This window comes from Hyperolius riggenbachi, chromosome 8, assembly GCF_040937935.1.
Source record: "Hyperolius riggenbachi isolate aHypRig1 chromosome 8, aHypRig1.pri, whole genome shotgun sequence".
Taxonomy (NCBI): domain Eukaryota; kingdom Metazoa; phylum Chordata; class Amphibia; order Anura; family Hyperoliidae; genus Hyperolius; species Hyperolius riggenbachi.
Window position 1 is genome coordinate 273,551,825 of NC_090653.1, and position 19,294 is coordinate 273,571,118.

A 19,294-nucleotide genomic window follows, 5' to 3' on the forward strand; every position below is an offset into this window, starting at 1 on the left:
GGCCGGCCCAGCCCAGCTCCAGTATTTAAGGCCCCTGCCTCCAGCACTCTGCGCTGATCGTATTGTCAGCTTGTGTGCACCTAGCCTTGTTGCTGCCTCTCTTTGTATCCAGTTCTCCAGTTGCTGACCCGGCTTGCCTCTGACCCTTCTCGATCTGCTCTCCTCGTTTTGACCTCAGCTTGTTTCTGGACCTTCCTGCTCGCTGCCAGCCCTGACCCGGATTGTCTTTGGTACTGCTTGATCTCTGCCTGCCCTGACCTCGGATTGATTATCGTGCTGAACCCTGCTGCCTGCCCTGACTTCGGATTGATTATCGTGCTGAACCCTGCTGCCTGCCCTGACCTCGGATTGTTTATGGTGTTGAACCTTGCTGCATGCCCTGACCCCGGATTGTTCATTGTACTGAATCCTGCTGCCTGGACCTAGTTGAATCCAGATCTCATCATCATAATGCCTCTGTTACTGTCTACAATAAGTTACTTCCTGTTTCAACTCCGTATCAGACCTCTCTGACCAAACCTCCACATCGAGGCATCACCTGTTCTCTGAACCACTGCTAGAGTTCTTCCTGGGTGCAACCTGGTGGGCACTAGGCAGCTAAGTAGTCCGCTGCCCACTGGGGTGCTCTGGTGAAGACCCGTGGTCACTTAGACTCTGCACTCAGGAGACTCGCACGGTAGTGGAACGGTCAACAGTGCACGAGCATGACACCTAAGTAGCTCCTAAAGATGCGCAGTATGTATGCACTAGTCTTTGGTAGGGCTGTGGAGGTGGTACAAAAATCATCCAACTCCAGACTCCTCAGGTAATGAAAGCACTGACTCCAAGTACCAAAAATTGATCCGACTCAAGACTCCTCGAATGGTCTTTGGAGTAATTCCAAAGGCTGCCCGAGAAGTAGTGAAGGTCTAGCAGGTCAAATAACTTCAACCTGAGACGGTGCAGAACCAAGAACCTACTTTGGCAGTGTTCTCTCCAGGCTCTTTTAACCGGGTGCTCCACCCGGCTAATTTTGGCGAGCACCTGGCTGTCATCGGCTCACTTCCTCATCCGCCTCCTATGCTGTAAGCAGATTTGCACAGAGAAGCGATGGCCCTGCATTCTCTCATCCCACCCGGCTACTTTTTCATACAACCCGGCTGCAAAAAAATTCTGGGGAGAACACTGTTTGGTATTTATCAGGTTTGCTTTAATTTTTTTTATTGCTTTGATTAAAAACATCTTTATTATAAAGATACGCTTTAAAAGGACACATCCAATGAGACAAAAAAAATCAAAACAATATCTTCTTGCCTGGGTCTTCCTCCAGCCCCTAGCAGCCGATCTATTCCTTGCCGCAGCTCTGGTGTCCCGGGATCCCCTGCATTGTAGATGCCAACCTCGCCAGGCCTGGGGCATTCTGCACAGGAGCAGAAGTACTGCGCCAAAACTCGCAACCGCGTGCTCGCGCAGAGGCTGCAACGTAGTGGGCCCCGGGACACCGGAGCTGCCGCGAGGTACAGATAGGCTGCCAGGGCCTGGAGGAAGCCCCAGGTAAGTAGACCTTGTTTTTTTTTTCTCCTCGGATCTGTACTTTAAGGTTATAAAAAATAAACTTTTAATTTGAGGCTGCAGTCAGCTACTAGGACAGACGATTCAAAATATGATTCTTTGCAACCAGAACATTTGTGAATAGCATGTCTAGACTTCATTTTCACAGTGTGAGCAGTTCATCTACTGACACACTTTGTCACCATTTTTTTCAGATCACCTACCTCAGATAGCAATTGTGTTTTTAGTTTTTCTGAAAGAAGTCTAGATTCCCTTAACCACTTAAGCCTATCTGGACGAACATTCTCGTCCAGATAGGCTGCACTTGCTCACGCCGGCCGTGCACGCTCCCGCCGCCGGCCGTTAGCCCAGCGATCAATGAATGGGATTATAGATCCCATTCATTGATCAAAGTCCCTCGCAGAAAAACCGACAGCCTCTTATCAGAGGCTGCGGTCTTTCTGAGTACAAAAAAAGGTTTCCCATCCTCATTCTTGTTCCTGGAAGTGAGATCGATCTTGTGGCCAAATAGTAAAACCACACCCACGTCCATTTTTTATTAAATACATTATTTTACATTTAAAATTAGCTGTTTACCTTCCACACCAAAAGTTACCCAAATAACATTTTTAATATTTTTTTTTTAATTACAATTACAAAAAAATAAAAAATAAAATATGTACCTAAGGGTCTGAACTTTTTAAATATGCATGTCAAAGCAGTATATTAATATAATGTTTTTAAATTATAGGCTTGTATATAGTGATGGATGCAAATTGAAAAAAATGCACCTTTATTTCCAAATACAATATCGGCACCATACATTGTGATAGGGACATAATTTAAATGGTGTAATAAGCGGGACAAATAAAATACATGGGTTTTAATTACGGTAGCATGTATTCATTTCAAACTATAATGGCCAAAAACTGAGAAAAATTATTTTTTTCCATTTATTTCTTAATTTTCCTATTAAAATTGATTTAGAATAAAATAAATTCTTAGCAAAATGTACCACCTAAAGAAATCCTAATTCGTGGTGGAAAAAACAAGATATAGATCAATACATTGTGATGAGTAGTGATAAAGTTATTGGCAAATGAATGGGAGGTGAAAGTTGCTCAGATGCAAAAAAATAAACAACCCTGTGGGCTGGTTAAAGGAAACCTGAACTAAGAGGGATATGGAGGCTGCCATATTTAGTTCATTTTAAACAATACCAGTTGCCTGGCAATCCTGGTGATCTCTTCAGCTACAGTAGTATACAAATCACTCACCTGAAACAAGCATGTGGCTAATCCAGTCAAACTTCAGTCAGAAACATCTGATCGGCATGCCTGTTCAGGGTCTATGGCTAAGAGTACTAGAGGCAGAGGATCAGCAGGACAGCCAGGCAATCTGCATTGTTTAAAGGGAAATCAATGTCAGCCTCCATATCCCTCTCGCTTCAAGTACAATATAAGGGAGTTGTAAAAAGTAATGTTTGTTGCTGATCAGGAATAGCAAGATTGCAGTTCTCTAAAACATTCCAGTGTTTAATACTGGTGAAGCTATAGGACCGTACTGGCGAGAAAGCAAATTTCGGCACAGAGCTGCGCTGATAACGCAATGAGAATTACTGCTATAGCGGCGCTTAGTGAATAATTTGGGGCCGTCCCTTAAATTAGAAAAAAAAAAAAAGATACTTTAGCTGCCCAGCATTATTATGGATTTCCTTTTAAACAATACCAGTTGCCCGGCAGTCCGGATGTTTAGGGGTTCAGCAGAGTGAATCACACACCTGAAACAAGCATGCAGCTGATCCAGTCAGACTTGAGTCAGAGATGTCTGATGCTTGTTTAGGGTCTATGGCTAAAACTGCTAGAGGAAGTGGATTAGTATGGCAGACATCCAATGTGCATTGTTTAAAAGGAAAAAAGATTTCCTAAATAATTCAGCCTCCATATAGCTCATCTCCAGTTCTATTTAAGCCCTGTACGCTGCAATTTAAAAGGGAGTCTGAAATGAATCTGTAAACAAAACATACTTACCCAAGGAGAGGTGAGGCTCTGGGTCCTATAGAGCCTTCCCACTCCTCTCCTGGTCCCCCCCCTTAGCAGTCTCCGACCCATGCTCTCTGCCGCTGTGGGAGGCTTCGGAAGACTCCGAAAGCCCAAGTGCTCCCGAAAAGGGGCCACTCCGTGCTGCACATGCGCGAGCGCCCTCTCTCGCGGACTCGCAGTACGGAGCCGCTTGTCTTCAGGAGCACTTGGCTAACGAAGACACCAAAGCCTCCCGCGAAGGAGGATTTGAACGGGGAAGCCAGCGTTGGAACGAGGGAACCGTGAGAGGAACAGGAAGGCTCTACAGGACCCAGAGTCTTCCCTCTCCTCAGGTAAGTATCCACATATCACTTTATAAGTCCCACACGACAGTGCAACACACCTGAATGCATGCATCGCTCCTAAAACACAATTTAAGTATCTTACCTGCTCGCTTTTCCTTTCTGGTCCTTCTTTGGGACAGTCTGAGAACTTTCAACTGAATTCCCTTCATTTTCATCTGACTGCTGAACCTCCATATCCATTCGATCAGTTCGCTTTCCTCTAGGTCTCCTGAGTGTAGGAGATATGTCAGCTTCAGGTCCTAAATCATTATTTTCAAGTTCTCTAGCCTCTGTTGTATCGTCCAATGCCTCTGCTATGGAGTCATTGATTTTGATACTCTGTGGGCTGTGCTCTTTTTTTATTTTTCCATAAAATAAAGTAATTTCCGTCTGTGTTAAGCTATCTGAACTTCGAGGTTTCTTTTTACTCTTATGTTTCAGAGAACCTTTCTCATCTGTGTTCTTGCTGCACATGGGGTCTTCCAAAGCAGATGCTTCATGAAGACCTTCATCTTGCCTCTTTGCCTTCTTAGAAGATTTCTGAACCTCAACCTTATTCCTTTGCTCAAGTGGCTGATAGATGTTTTCAGTTGCATTGTTATTACCTTCAGGGATTGTCGTCTTCTTTGTTACTGAAACTTCTACATCATTTGACACCTTTTTCTTCTCTTTCTTTCCAGACCTACAAACATCTGTTTCAAGCTCTGCACCTTCCACGTCTGCCGGATTCTCCTCCAACACCACCTCCTTTTTCCTCTTTTTTGTTTTCTCTTTCTTTCTAGACATACAAACATTCTCCTCTCCATTCATACTAAGCCCAACTTCCTCTTCAAGTTCAGCATCTTCAGGTCTATGTTTTTTCTTTTTCTTCTTTCTTGCAGAAGCTTCTACACCAGCATACTCCTCTGAAGCAAGCATTTTGATAGTTTCAAACATTACATCTGCATTTTCCAAGACCTCCTCTAATAACACTTCTTTTTTCTTCTTTTTCTTGTGCTTCTTATGGCTTTTTCCATCATTAAAATCACTATGTTCAGGAAATCTATGTCTAAAGCGTGGGCTTTGTTGACCAATTTCATCCGATGATCCGATAGTTTCAAACATTCCATCTTCTGCCTTTTCCAAAACCTCCTCTGATAACACCTCTTTTTTCTTTTTCTTGTGCTTCTTATGACTTTTTCCATCATTAAAACCACTATCTTGGTCTGGTTCCGCCAACTCCTCCAGCACTCCAAAGATATCGGTTGAAGGTGTTAAGAGATTGTCTGCTGAGCCAACTGCCTCACAATTCTCATCTTTCTTTTTCTTCTTTTTATTCACAGACTCTTCTAAACCGGTGTACTCTGAAAACAAGGTGTCCTCCATGGTGGCATCTTTGTGGTGATGTTTCTTTTTGTTCTTTTTTCTTTGGTTATTGTCAGAGTCGATTTGCTCAAGGAATGAATCACCTAGAAAATAAACAATACTGCATCATTGTCACCTTCAGTACTACTTTACTGACCATTGCTTATGTAAGCCTTGAAACAAGGCTCACAGCTCTAAAAGGATGTGTATGCAAAGCACATCTAATTCTTGGGATCATGTTTTCAAGCAGATCTTAAGGTCCAAGCATACAAACGTCTGTGAAAATAGATCGCCAATATCACGGAAGTGACTTTGGAAAGACTTGTCCTTTCCGCACGCTGATATTGCAAATGACCAACTCATCTAAATACTGAACACGCAACAACATTATGCACGACATGTCTGCATCCAGTAGAACAACGTAGTTCAAATAACATTGTACACACGAGGCAGACAGCACAATATCTGCCCAACACGTATGAGTTGATCCGCCAAACGGATCTAGCAAAATGCCAGATATCGATCGCTCATCGCTGGGCTACATTTTGGCAAAATCTGTAGTTTGTCGAATGTTTTGAAAGACTATACTTTAGCGTGTGTATAACTTTATAGACTTTTTGCCAAGAGTCAATAAAGTGAAAAAATTAACCTAGACAGAGGATATCATTTGCAAAGCATTTTTTTTTATGTTAACAGACAGTTTGCATTTTTTTTCTAAAAGTTTTATTAAGGCGAGTGTAAAAAGTTAGATACTTACCTATGGACATGGAAGGCTCTGGATCCAATAGAGCCTTCCCTGTCCTCTCTTGTACCCCTCGTTCCATCGCAGTCATCCCATTTAATTTGCCACCTTGGCGGCTTTGGAAGCTCTTGTGAACACCGAGTGCTTCTGAAGACGTGGAAACACACGGGTACATAAGGGCTTCCAAAGCCTCCCGAGGACTCTCAGACGTGTATTCCACCAATAGGTTGAGTACACACACACACACACAACAGGGGTGACAACGTTGGAACGAGGGAAGCAAGAGGAGACAGGGAAGGCTCTGTGGGATCCAGAGCCTGTCCACAGGTAAGGAATTTTTTTTGCCCTTATACTCACTCCAAAATAGGCACCAAGGAAAAAAAAAAGCAAAAACATGAATATTAGACCACCAAGACTGACACAGTAGAGCTAAAATAGAGCTTGACAGAGGCGCTGCAACTAACTGCACAACGTCTGAGTTAATCCTTTTTGTATTTTGCCTGAGGAAGCGGGTGTGAAACCCGCGAAACGCATTGCAATTGTTTTATTTGGAGTACAAATTAAATTTTGTCTTTACCAATCACATTGGTTGTGTTTAACCTTCTGGGGAGGTAAGTCCACCCTTACCCCCCTGATTTTACTGTTTTTAAATCGTTTCATGTTTTTTATTCTGCTGGCGCCTCTGTATCCATTGCACAATGTTATCCACCTGGTGGATGGCTGTGAAAACCCCTTTTTTCCTACTACGGAGAGCGACTTCTTAGCCTGAGTGGGGACAGGCTTATTTTCCCCATATGCGCTAACAGTGGTTGCCTGACACTTGGCAACCCATGTTTGTGAGTATATCTCTACTTGCTATTACATTTATACCTCAATATCATCAATAATACACTATTGGGGGCTCCCGGTTGTTGTGTTTTTTTCTGTTTTACAGTAGAGCTAAAGTACAAGCAACACTCCTAAAGCTGAGAATCGTTTGTAATTTGACGTTCTACATTCTATGCTGTAAACAAATGCAACTAAATCAAATACTATCCTGAGGTTTATACGTGCGAGTTTAATCCATCGACCTTGGGGTAAGCAATGCAGTTTGTATTTTTAATGCAGAAAAATGCCAACATACCATTTATAATGTGTCCTGGGTCACAACTTTAGTGTCACATCACATATATTCTCAAAAATAGCTTTGTCACCCAAAGGTGGCACATGCTTGATGCTTCAGCATCAGAAAAACTTTCTTTATCTATATATTGCAGTATCTGTATATTGTTGTATAATGGTATGTATCCCTGCCCTCCCAGTGATGTTTAGTCTAGGCTGCTTAGCTATGCAGAATCCCCCACCCCCTTTCTCCCAGAGCAATCTGGGAGAAGGTTTGGTATATTTTGTAGTGGCTTACAAATTCTCTGAAACAAACCTTCAGCAGAGCTGCACCTGACAGCACTTGAGATATTGCCACATCTGATACATTTCAGAATGTGAATCTGGGGAAGGAAAGATTTACAATGGGCAAACTGACTAAATCTATAAATGAATATTGTAAAAAAAATAAATGATGTTATTTTTTATTTAAAGGACAACTGAAGTGAAAGAAAAAATAGAGGTTGCTATATTTATTTCCAGTTTCTCAGCAGCCCTGATGATCTATTTGGCTGCAGTAGGATGCAGCTAATCTTGTCAGATCTGACAAAAATGTCAGAAACACCTTATCTGCATATGCTTGTTCAGGGTCTATGGTTACAAGTATTAGAGGCAGAGGACCAGCAGGACAGCCAGGCAACTGGTATTGCTTAAAAGGAAATAACCATGGCAGCCTAGGTATCCCTCACTACAATTGCCCTTTAAGTTCCTCTTAAACTGGACCCAAACCAAACATTTAATTAAAAATATTTAGTTGCACCACTCTGACACATACAAAGATAAATAAACACTCCTTCAAGCCTATAAGCATTTCATTGCATGCTTTTCACCATTCTCTTTACATAACTGTTTTAAACTGGTGGCAGCCATCAGCAATTCCTCCTTTGCCAGGCACCTCCTACTCCACCAGACTGCCGGATTCTGTCCCGGCAATATGAAAAGGAAGGGAGGGGTTCCTCCAATAAATTTAAAATATTTTATTTGTGTCATCATGCAGCTGAAAAAAGGCTGCTATTTATTATTATAATTTAGAAAACAGATTTCTATTTCGGAAATCTTGTATTTTAAATTTGGGTCCACTTTAAATTTTACAGAGCCACACTAACTTAACATGCATGCAGCTGCTTTAGACTTGTTGCCCCTGACAGATCAAGGCATGGATTAATATGGCTCTATAACATTGGAATTGGCAAAGAGATGACTTGCATATTCACCAGTGATGCATCATGGGAAATCTTTCTTGCTTACATAAAGCTGTCGAAATTGCAAATACCTTCTAGTTTAAGAAGGCAAATGTATATTTAACCTCCCTGGCAGTACGCAGTTACAGAGGCTGCGTCCGCGGGAGGATTTTTTTAATAAAATGTAATTTAAATGCTTTAGCTAGCACTTTGCTAGCTAACTATGCCTGCCAAGCCCCGCCGCACCTCTCTGATCCCCCCGATCGCCGCCGGCAATATTTACCCCTCCGCGATCCCCGCAGCTTCACCAATCAGCTTCACTCGTTGCTATGGCGACGATCGGACATTCCGTCATCGACATCATGCGCAGTCCCGATCCTGGCCATAGCGAAGCCTGGAGCTGATTGGGAGGCTGCGCCATCGCGGGATCCCTGGGGGGTACGTATAACGGGGGCGATCGGGGGAGAGCGCAGGGACTTGGGGGCATGGCTCAGTGCATAATTTGGGTGCCGTCAGAAGTCAGAGCACAATCTACTGTAAAAACATTAAATTCGGCCGCCAGCAATAGCTGGGAGCTGAATGACATCTTTCCCCATTATCAATGGCGGCCTGGAGGGGGAATAGTATTTAGCGCTGCCGGGACATGAGCAGGAGCAGGGTAAGCCGTAGATAGGCTGTATCCTGTGCCCAAATCTCCTGGCGGCTTAATTATATGTATGTCTCCCGGAAAGCTCACCATCGCCATCGTAAAAAGTGTGCTCAGGCATCAGTTTTCTCTTCATCTTTATATCTTGGCTGCTTCTTGGAGGAGTCTGGCTTCGTAGGTCTACAGAGAGCTTTCCAGGATTAGGCAAAATATCTTTCAGAGGTCCGGCAACAGTCTTTTCTTTTGGGTGTCAAAAGCTGTAAAAAAAATAAAAATAAAAAAAAATTCTTTAAAAAAAGATTCAACTTTTATAGTACAGTACAGAATCTGGGATTATAGTGATGGCAAAGAATGATGGGATTGATGCCCGAAGCAGTGTTATTATTGCACAATGGCAATAATACTGTTACTACCACCATCTGTGTTCCACATATTACGCAATTAACGCGACTCTCGGTACACAGCTAATGCGGTCATTATGCCGAAAGTGCACATTGTACAAGTAGCATATTGCACATTACCATAGTAATGATAGCATCACCCATGTACTGCTGGCTGCAGTACCTGCGCAATGGCAATAGTACTGTTACTACCACCAGCAGTGTACCGCATTTTATTTTTTAGTATTTATATAGCACCTACATCTGCCGCAGAGCTGTACAGAGTATATCATCTTGTCTCTAACTGTCCCTCAAAGGGGCTCACAATCTGATCCCTAGCATAGTCATAGGTCTATATATGTATCGTTGTGCAATTAGTGTGATCCATGGTACATAGGAAACATGATCGATACACCGATAATGTGCATTGCGTAAGTAGCGTTATAAAAAACCAAAACAGATACTCACCTATGAGAGGGAAGGCTCCGGGTCCTACAGAGCCTCCCCAGTCCTCTCCTCATCCCCTCGCAGGGCTCCTCTGTTTAAATCTTCCGCTGTGAGAGGCTTCAGAAGCCTTGGGGAGCCTGAGTGCTCCCGAAGACAAGTGGCTCTGTGCTGCACGTGTGCTAGACAGGGCGCGTGCGCCGTATGGAGCGGTCCGTCTTAGGGAGCCCGAGTGCTCCTGAAGCAAACCCGCAGCGAAAGAGAGCACCCAGAGCCTTCCCTCTCCTTAGGTAAGTATCAGTTTTGTTTTTTGCATTTTCGCTTCAGACTCCCTTAAATTTCTGGAAATATACCTAAAGGCCACTCCTGATAAGAACCCAAAGCCACTCTTGGTAAGAACCCAAAGACCCCAAGGCCACTCTTGGTAAGAACCCAAAGACCCCAAGGCCACTCTTGGTAAGAACCCAAAGACCCCAAGGCCACTCTTGGTAAGAACCCAAAGACCCCAAGGCCACTCTTGGTAAGAACCCCTATGCCCCCTGCATTTATGAGGATATCAGGGCTCCAGCATCTCTGAGGACTAAAAAAGGACAAAAATTAGTCCTAAGAATATGTCTATTAAAATGCATGAAGTTTAGGACACTTAACCACTGAACCAAATTGGTCTGAAAAAAAGATACTTCTTTGCAAATCAGTGAATGAATCAACTTATAGTCGAAATTCTGCCCCCGATTCTCAAGTCAGAGCTGAATAAATTTCATTTTGTGCTTATAATTACAGCTGAACTTCAATGATCTGTCCAGTTGAACAAACTGTTTTTAACAATTCAGAGGTGTCCTTTGGCCCAAACGAAAGTCTATGAGCATTTTTAAACGATTAAAGGAGACCAGATGTGAAAATAACCTAGAAAAAACGGGGGGGAGCAGGTATATGCGGTTACCTGTCCTTATACCTACCATTCCCTCCGCAGTCTACCTAAATGCCCCTCTGGCAGCCTCTTCTGGGTCGCTGGAGTCTGGCACTACTGCGCTACTGGCCAGTGCCTGCGCAGTAGTGCCCAACTCTGGCACCAGTGCTGGATATACAGTACAGTACAAATAAGCAGCCTGGGGAAAATGAGGAATAATGTGAACGTAAACAAAAAAGAGGATGCACTGTTACTACTTCAACTTTGCAATCACTGATAAAAGTATCGTCACAGTCCTCCCACGGAAATGTATGCACTCCCGGGTACTCATTCCCTTGTTAGCCATGACCCTCCTGGTTTTGTGTGGAGTGCAGTACAGGCTACTTTCACTCATAGTGCAGATTAGAGCGGGCCTACTCGCTGCAAAACTAAGGAGAGTGGAGAGTAGAGTGCTAAGTTCCGCCTGCAAAGGTATCGGAGCCATTCACATTACAGATGCAAATGGTTTTTTATGATTGGCTGCATTTTGAAGAGAGGCTTCACGATTGGCTCAATTATGAGCAGTAAGTTTTGCAGGACATGTGCTGCAAGTCCTACCCACAGATGTATCGGAGCCACTCACAGGAAGCGGGTGGCTACCTCTGTTCAGCGATGGCTGACATTTTTTTAAGAGCCCTGGATACTGTACTAGTGATTTGTCCAGCCTGGCTATGCAGTCCTAAGGTAACCTCGTAGTCTACCAAGTGCTTGCACTGTACCTCCAATGGGAGGAAAGAGTTGCTCCTTCGCAGCAGAAAATGTACCAGGACATGCTGGGCCATTTCTAGGACAATTTCTGATCTAGCAAACCACTTTTCCTGGTCCCTTGGCATTTACTATAATGAGATTATACTGTAGTGACATGTCTTAAAGAGACTCCGTAACAAAAATTGCATCCTGTTTTTTATCATCCTACAAGTTCCAAAAGCTATTCTAATGTGTTCTGGCTTACTGCAGCACGTTCTACTATCACCATCTCTGTAATAAATCAACTTATCTCTCTCTTGTCAGACTTGTCAGCCTGTGTCTGGAAGGCTGCCAAGTTCTTCAGTGTTGTGGTTCTGCTATGAACTCCCCCCTCCAGGCCCCTCTCTGCACACTGCCTGTGTGTTATTTAGGATTAGAGCAGCTTCTCTCTTCTCTCTTATCTTTTACAAGCTGGATAAATCCTCCTCTGAGCTGGCTGGGCTTTCACATACTGAGGAGTTACAGACAAGGGCAAAGCTGTCTGCACTCTGCAGGAAGAAACAGCCTGACACTTCGGTGGAAGATAGCTGCAGGGGGAAAGAAACACACAAATGATCTCTTGAGATTCAAAAGGAAGGGTGTATACAGCCTGCTTATGTATGAATGTTTTTTCTATGTGTGGACATACTGTACATCAACCTACTTCCGGTTTTGGTGGCCATTTTGTTTGTTTATAAACAAACTTTTTAAAACTGTTTTTAACCACTTTTAATGCAGCGAGGAGCGGCGAAATTGTGACAGAGGATAATAGGCGATGTCCCCTAATGCACTGGTATGTTTACTTTTGTGCGATTTTAACAATACAGATTCTCTTTAAGGCCCATACGCACGTCGGATTTTTCTGAACGACGGGTCGTTTGAACATCCCTTCGTTCAGTCGTTCGCATGCGGAATCAGACGTGTGTACGGACTATCGTTCGCGTGATAAGACTGGTTTCCACGGGCGGATCGCTGGAAACCAGTCTTATCACCCAAACGATAGTCTGTACACACGTCAGATTTGACGTGCGAACGACTGAACGACGGAACGTTCAAACGACGGGTCGTTCGCAAAAATCCGACGTGTGTATGGGCCTTTAGGGCTCTTTTCCACTATTGCAATCGTGTTTTAATTTCCACCATGCGATTGAGCTACTATACTCTGTACAGTAGAGCTCAATCGCATCAAAAATGCGGCAGGATGATGATTGCGCTTGGACCAAAATCGCATCGCAATCAGATCGCAATAATGGAAATGCTGCTGCCATTTCCATTAGGTTAAAGTGAACCTCCGGACTAAAAATCTACTCAGCAGAACTGAAAAGGCTTGGTGTTTGTTTAACAGTTTCACAGCATCAGAACTTTGTTTTTCTTACCAAAGCATCATTTTTATCTGCATTTTTAGCTAAGCTCCACCCATCAAAGAAAAAAGCCTGGGTTTTTTTCCCTGATGCTATGCAAAGCATGCTGGGATTTCCTATGTTGTTATTCACGTTGCCTAGCAGCCAGGAGGCGTATTCAGCACACAGGACAGTTGGAACTGTGTCTCATGCTCCCTGTCACCTCCTTTCAACCAAAAAGATGGCTGCCATCATGAAATCAAACATTTGCCTGTTGTTTTAAAACAGGATGGGTAAGAGATTATATTACCTATCTATTTTAATTAACATAACAAATGTAACTTAATGACAGTATGTTTGGCTGAAGTTCCTCTTTAATGTACCTTGCGTTTTGCGATCCGAATCAAATCGCAAGGTAGTGGAAAATACTTAGGCCTCTTTTCCACAGGCAGCTGATAGGCAGTGAAATGCCTCTCAAATTCTCACAACTGCTCACTGCTGCATGGAGACTGCTTGCTGAGAACACAGTTCAACTGTCTGTGAAAAAGAGCCCTTCGATTTTAGCTTCTCCAACCCCATCCCATCCTCCTCTGTTCTGCATTCACTAATGGCTGGTTCACAGTGCAAGAGCTTTTTCTAAGCACTTTAAAAGCTCTTACTTTTAAAATCACAAGCGCTTAGAAAAAGCATTTGCACTGTGAACCAGCCCTAATCAGAATCATATGAGTGTATATCCCTGCAAAAAAATGGACTATCAGTGCACTCACCGATGCTGCTGCTGAACAGGCAGGGAAGCCTCGTTTTTCCAGCATGGGGAAGAATGCCAGGAGCAGTTCCACTTCTTAGGCCCCGTTCACATCACAAACGCGGGTGGCCACGCATGCGGAACGCAACGCATGCGAACGCACGCCATACGCGTTTGTTTGCGTTGCGTGGCTGATCTCATCACTGAAAAGTGAATGGGCCAGCCACGCATTTTTACAAAAAATGCGTGCAGCATGCGTTCCCGGACCGCATGCAGTGTGAACATCAGACATTGCACCCTATGCACTGTCTGATGTTGTGCGTGTCGGCCACCTGCACACGTTTCCAAAACGCGACTGGAAACGCGTGCAGTGTGAACGGGGCCTTATGCTGCCTAGTTCTAACCATCGCTTGCGGCCCGGGACTTCATGCATGCGCAAAGCTGCCGAGAGGATGCTGACTCGGTGATAGAAACTCAGCAGCAGCTGTGTTAATCTTTATTGGTTCCATGTAAGAAATATGGCCAACGTTTCGGAGCCACGTAGGACCCCTTTATCAGGGCAATATTTGCTCGGAGGCAAAGATCTGTCTGCAAAGGAAGTGGGAGTCTGGCTCCTCTAACACTCGCTGACAGCGATGTGTCTCGTCTGGGATCAGAAGCAGCTGCTGCCGATCCCAGACAAGACACATCGCTGTCAGCCGGCGTTAGAGGAGCCAGACTCCCACTTCCTTTGCAGGAACTCTTGCACAGCAGCAGACAGATTTTTGCCTCTGAGCAAATATTGCCTTGATAAAGGGGTCCTACGTGGCTGCGAAACGTTGGCCGTATTTCTTACATGGAACCAATAAAGATTAACTTTGGATGTGCCAGCTCTTTTCCTTGTTGAATACTGCATAGAGGCCCTTGTCCCTCTTTTCAGCTGTCGCACTCCCCTTAAAGACTATGAGTTTGATCCTGTTGTGAGTGCGAAACAATACCTTACTCACACAAGTGAAAGCAGAGGGATCGACATCTAAACACCACGTTCAGCAAAAAATAAATGGGTGAGCCACTAGTGTCACCACAATCGCCCAAGCCACCCGGCATTTTCATAGCCTCACCACTAATGCGGCTAAAAGAAAGTAATGAAAATGAAGGGAGCTTCAGCGTTTCCAAGACGAAAACCAAGTTAGGGCTGGTTCATACTGCTTTGCTGCTAATGACTCGCAAACCCGCTGTATGCAGCATTTTGGGGAAGCATTGTGATTCTTGTTCTATTAATTGGGAATCACAAGCGCAAATCACGGTAAATTAGCACTCCAAATGTGAACTAGCCCTTCGGGCCTGTTCTCACTTGTAATCACGAAATGCTAGTAATTACCGCTAGTGTTTAGTGCTGGTGATTTTACCATGATTAACACACACAAAAAAAAAAATCACTGTGCACCCTCGATACCGATTAGCGGTTTTTAGCTAATTGGGATCGCTCCAGATTCGTAGAAAAGAGCTGCATGTAGCGCGTTTTGTGATTGCCGCTAGTCGCAAAACGCTTCCTGTGGCCGAAAATTGAATTGCATGGAGGTGTATGGAAAAAATATGCTTCGGCCCATGCACTGCAATGCTATACAATTTTTTAAATAAATATGCGTCACCATGGACTTACATCACTTCCGGTTTGCCACGTATGTTGCCTAGCAATGCGCTGTTGCAGCAAATCCGGCATATCGTGTCGCATCACGTGAGGTATGAAAAGCCCCATAGACTTCCATTGGTGTAGCATTGGCCTGCGGCAAAATAGGCCAACACAATGCACCAGTGTGGAAGGGGCCTGAAACGTTAAACAAATTACAGTTTTTCTGATATCAGAGGACAATGGTGTGAAAAGAACGGCAACAAAAGGATAAAGACCGATATCGGCCATTTTGCCTAAGGGCCCGTTCACATCTAAAACCGTAAAACACCGGCATTACCGCTGGCGTTTTGCGGGAGTGATTTTGCCGCGATTGACGCAGAAAAATCCAGGGCTGTGGAGTCGGTCCAAAAATCCACCGACTCCGACTCCTCAGTTTAGGATTCCACCGACTCCGACTCCACGACTCCGACTCCTCTAATTTGCATATTACAATTTTGTTGATTAAAAGTATGTAACATGAAATTCGTCTCTTAACTGCCAACGCTTAGGAATTTTACAAGACAACTGAAGTGAGAAGGATATGTAGACTACTATATTTATTCTCTTTAGACTAAAACTAGTCCTTGGTAAGAGTACTTGTAAAAGGTGCAAACCGGAACAAAGAACATCTATCAGACCCTAGGCAATGTAAGTGTGGGTACATGTAAGAATGATGTGCAGGTACTCTGCAGGGGAATGAGGAGATTGTAAACAGACAACACCTCTGTGTTCAATGTGCACAGCATTTTCAGTGGATTCCCTGCAGCTCTGTGGGGAGTGCATATGTAGAGTATAGTACTACTGTGTAACAAAGTAAACCTGAGACAGATGAAATTCAAGTTTTATACATACCTGGGGCTTCCTCCAGCCGCCTTTAGGATAATCAGTCCCTCATTGTCCTCCACCACCTGGATCTTCTGCTATGAGTCCAGGTACTTGAGCCAGTCAGGCGTAGTGCGCGTGCACACACTCCGCCGCCAGGAGCATACTACACCTGTGCAGCACTATTGCGCAGGTGCAGAATGTTCCTGGCTGTGGGAGCGGCATGCGGCCGGACAGCGCTGACTGGCTGAATTACCAGGACTCATAGCAGAAGATCCGGGTGGTGGAGGACAGCGAGGAACTGATTAGCCTGAAGGGGGCTGGAGGAAGCCCCAGGTATGTATAAAACTTTACTTTTCATCCGTCTCAGTTACCCTTTAATTTGTAGTCACCAAACCAAATTTTAATAACATATCACATTATTTGATTTCATCAGCAAAGGGAGTGCATACATTTGCATAAATCCGCATCAATGCAGAATTATTTCCATCTCGTTGACCATCTCTATTAGTGACACAGCTACACATCAGGCTTTATTCTTACAGCATAGATGTTATTTAGTATATATAAGAGATTCCTGTGTACACATCATATATACAGTCACAATCAGATATGTATATCTGACCTTAAAAATACGGGGACTGCTTTATTGAAGCAGCACAAGCAACTAATTTTGATTGGTTTATTTCATTTTTGTGGACTAAACACAGCTATTACTGTATATATACATTATTTTTAATGACTATTATCCGAGAAATAGAACATTTTATCATATTTTCTATTTTAATTACAGTTACAAATTCATTAGGAGTCGGAGTCGGTGCATTTTTTCCCGACTCCGACTCCAGGCACTATGCATGCTAATCGCGATCGCTAAACACTAATCGCCGGCAAACCGCTGCATGTAACACATTTGCACAGTGAGAACACTGCCATAGTGTTACATGGCCAACCGCTCGGCCTTTCTGCGGCTGTGCGAAGCGCCGCAGTCAATCATGGCCACGTGGGCTGTGGCGAACTGTGCAGGCGCAGTTGTTCTGCGTCTGCTCAGTTCTCCGCGACCCACATGGCCATGATTGACATCGGTGCGGTACTGTGCATGTGCAGGGAGGGACGCAGAGATTGAGAGCTGAGGGAGGACGGGCGGGCGCGACGGGTGTGCGGCTGGCAGGAGCGACGGGTGTGCGGCTGCCGGGAGAGACGGGTGTGCGGCTGCCGGGAGAGACGGGTGTGCGGCTGCCGGGAGAGACGGGTGTGCGGCTGCCGGGAGAGACGGGTGTGCGGCTGCCGGGAGAGACGGGTGTGCGGCTGCCGGGAGAGACGGGTGTGCGGCTGCCGGGAGAGACGGGTGTGCGGATGGCGGGAGAGACGGGTGTGCGGATGGCGGGAGAGACGGGTGTGCGGCTGCCGGGAGAGACGGGTGTGCGGCTGCCGGGAGAGACGGGTGTGCGGCTGCCGGGAGAGACGGGTGTGCGGCTGCCGGGAGAGACGGGTGTGCGGATGGCGGGGTGTGCGGCTGGCGGGAGCGACGGGTGTGCGGCTGGCGGGAGCGACGGGTGTGCGGCTGGCGCGCGCACATGCGCGGTGACTGCGGCGTTCACGGGGAGAGTGAGAGGGAAGGAAGGGGATTCAACACAGACCTAGAGCCTGTTTTGAAACGGGCTTAGGTCTACTAGTACATATAATAACACAGATCTGTACATGAGTCTTGAAAGTGGGACAGTGACCTGAGGAAGAAAGTGCGATTGCCCCTCCAAAAGTAAGTAAAACTTTTTTTTTTTTTTAGGGAACTTCAGATCCTATTTAAGATTCATGGCTGTAGAAGACTTGTTTCACAAAAAGCAACATGTGGATACCGTGATCATGGTGATATCACATTTACATCAATGATGGGCTGCCTACAAACCATAAGCAGTCTTTACAGTTCTCCAAACAATGTCACCCCCTCCTAATTTCCTCATAGATTCCCAGAGGAGAGAAGAGTCTCAGCATGAGGCAGCAGCTCCATACAAACCCCCTTCCCGCCCTTTAAATATAAAATAGAAGTTTAATTTAAAAAAAAATGACCAACCTGCTCTAACATTTCTGCTTACAGGAACCACGAGAGCTTCACCAGCATCACGCAAAGTGGAAATGACGACACACTCAGCTGACAAAATCAAAAATCACATGATCTCCCGCAGACCCACGTGCATAGTCTAAACCCGGAAGTCACAGATACATTAATACACAGTCTGCGTTCCCATGACAACATGGAGACGCTAGCAGAGTTCTAACCTATGAAAAATATCTTCATGTTCTAGAAATAGCTGGGAAGAATTATCATCATATATTGAAGTAAAGGTGGAACACAGGAACAGTGCTTTTCTTCTACCAGCAGATAACAAATAAAACCTGTTTGGCTGCTCAAGCCAACTGCTCCACTGTTCTGTGCATTTTCCTTGCACTGGTCATAGATATTTCTGTCTTTGAATTATTTTATACTGTGTTGGTATTAAAATCGTTATGGGAATTTTATTAGGTCCAGTGGAGTAACTACAGGGTCAACAAGTGAGACAGGTCAATTCGGTGCTGGCTCAGCACCCACACTGCATAGCCAGTCCCAACTGTCCCTCTTTCGGAAGGACAGTCCCTCTTTGGGAGCCCTGTCCCTCTTTCCTCCTCATTTGTCCCTCTTTCAGGACTTTGTCCCTCTTTCTATGTACATATATATATATCTCTACTAAAAAAATGTGTTTGATTGACTCTAAACTTTATTCACAACCTTTAAAAATGTTTATATTACTAATTTTAAAATGTTAATATGAGAAGGAAAATGAAGCAGGATATAAAGGACCAGCGTGGTTTGAATTATATTTTACATTTTTACATTTTTTAATGAAATCTTTATTGTATGCGTTACTAGCATACCTCCCAACTTTTTGAGATGAGAAAAAGGGACACTTAGGCCACACCCCTGCCACAACCCTGGCCACGCCCTACCACTTCTCTAGTCACGCATACCATAAAGATTTCATAAGAAAAATATGTTGTTTTAAAATGCAAACCACACTGGTCCTTTCTATCCTGGTTCATTTTCCTTAATATTAACATATGAAAATAAGATACGGTATGTATCAATTTAAATGATGGGAATGAAGTTTAGAGACATTTAACACATTTTTTAGTAGAGGAATATATATATTTACATAGAAAGAGGGACAAAATGCTGAAAGAGGGACAAATGAGGAGGAAAGAGGGACAGAGCTCCCAAAGAGGGACTGTCCCTCTGAAAAAGGGACAGTTGGGAGCT

At 44.4% G+C, this 19,294-nt stretch overlaps 1 protein-coding gene across 1 annotated transcript in view; it reads right to left on the minus strand.

Annotated features, from left to right (window-relative positions):
• Nucleotides 1–18,140, minus strand: part of TTF1 (transcription termination factor 1) — a 61,654-nt gene extending 43,514 nt beyond the window's left edge. Inside the window, exons 1-3 of the mRNA XM_068248921.1 lie at nucleotides 18,074–18,140; nucleotides 9,039–9,205; nucleotides 3,999–5,343 (exon numbers count right to left, since the gene is read on the minus strand). Coding sequence (XP_068105022.1) covers nucleotides 3,999–5,343; nucleotides 9,039–9,084 — 1,391 coding nt within the window. The 5' untranslated portion in view covers nucleotides 9,085–9,205; nucleotides 18,074–18,140. The remainder of the gene's footprint in view (nucleotides 1–3,998; nucleotides 5,344–9,038; nucleotides 9,206–18,073) is intronic.
• Nucleotides 18,141–19,294: the final 1,154 nt, after the last annotated feature.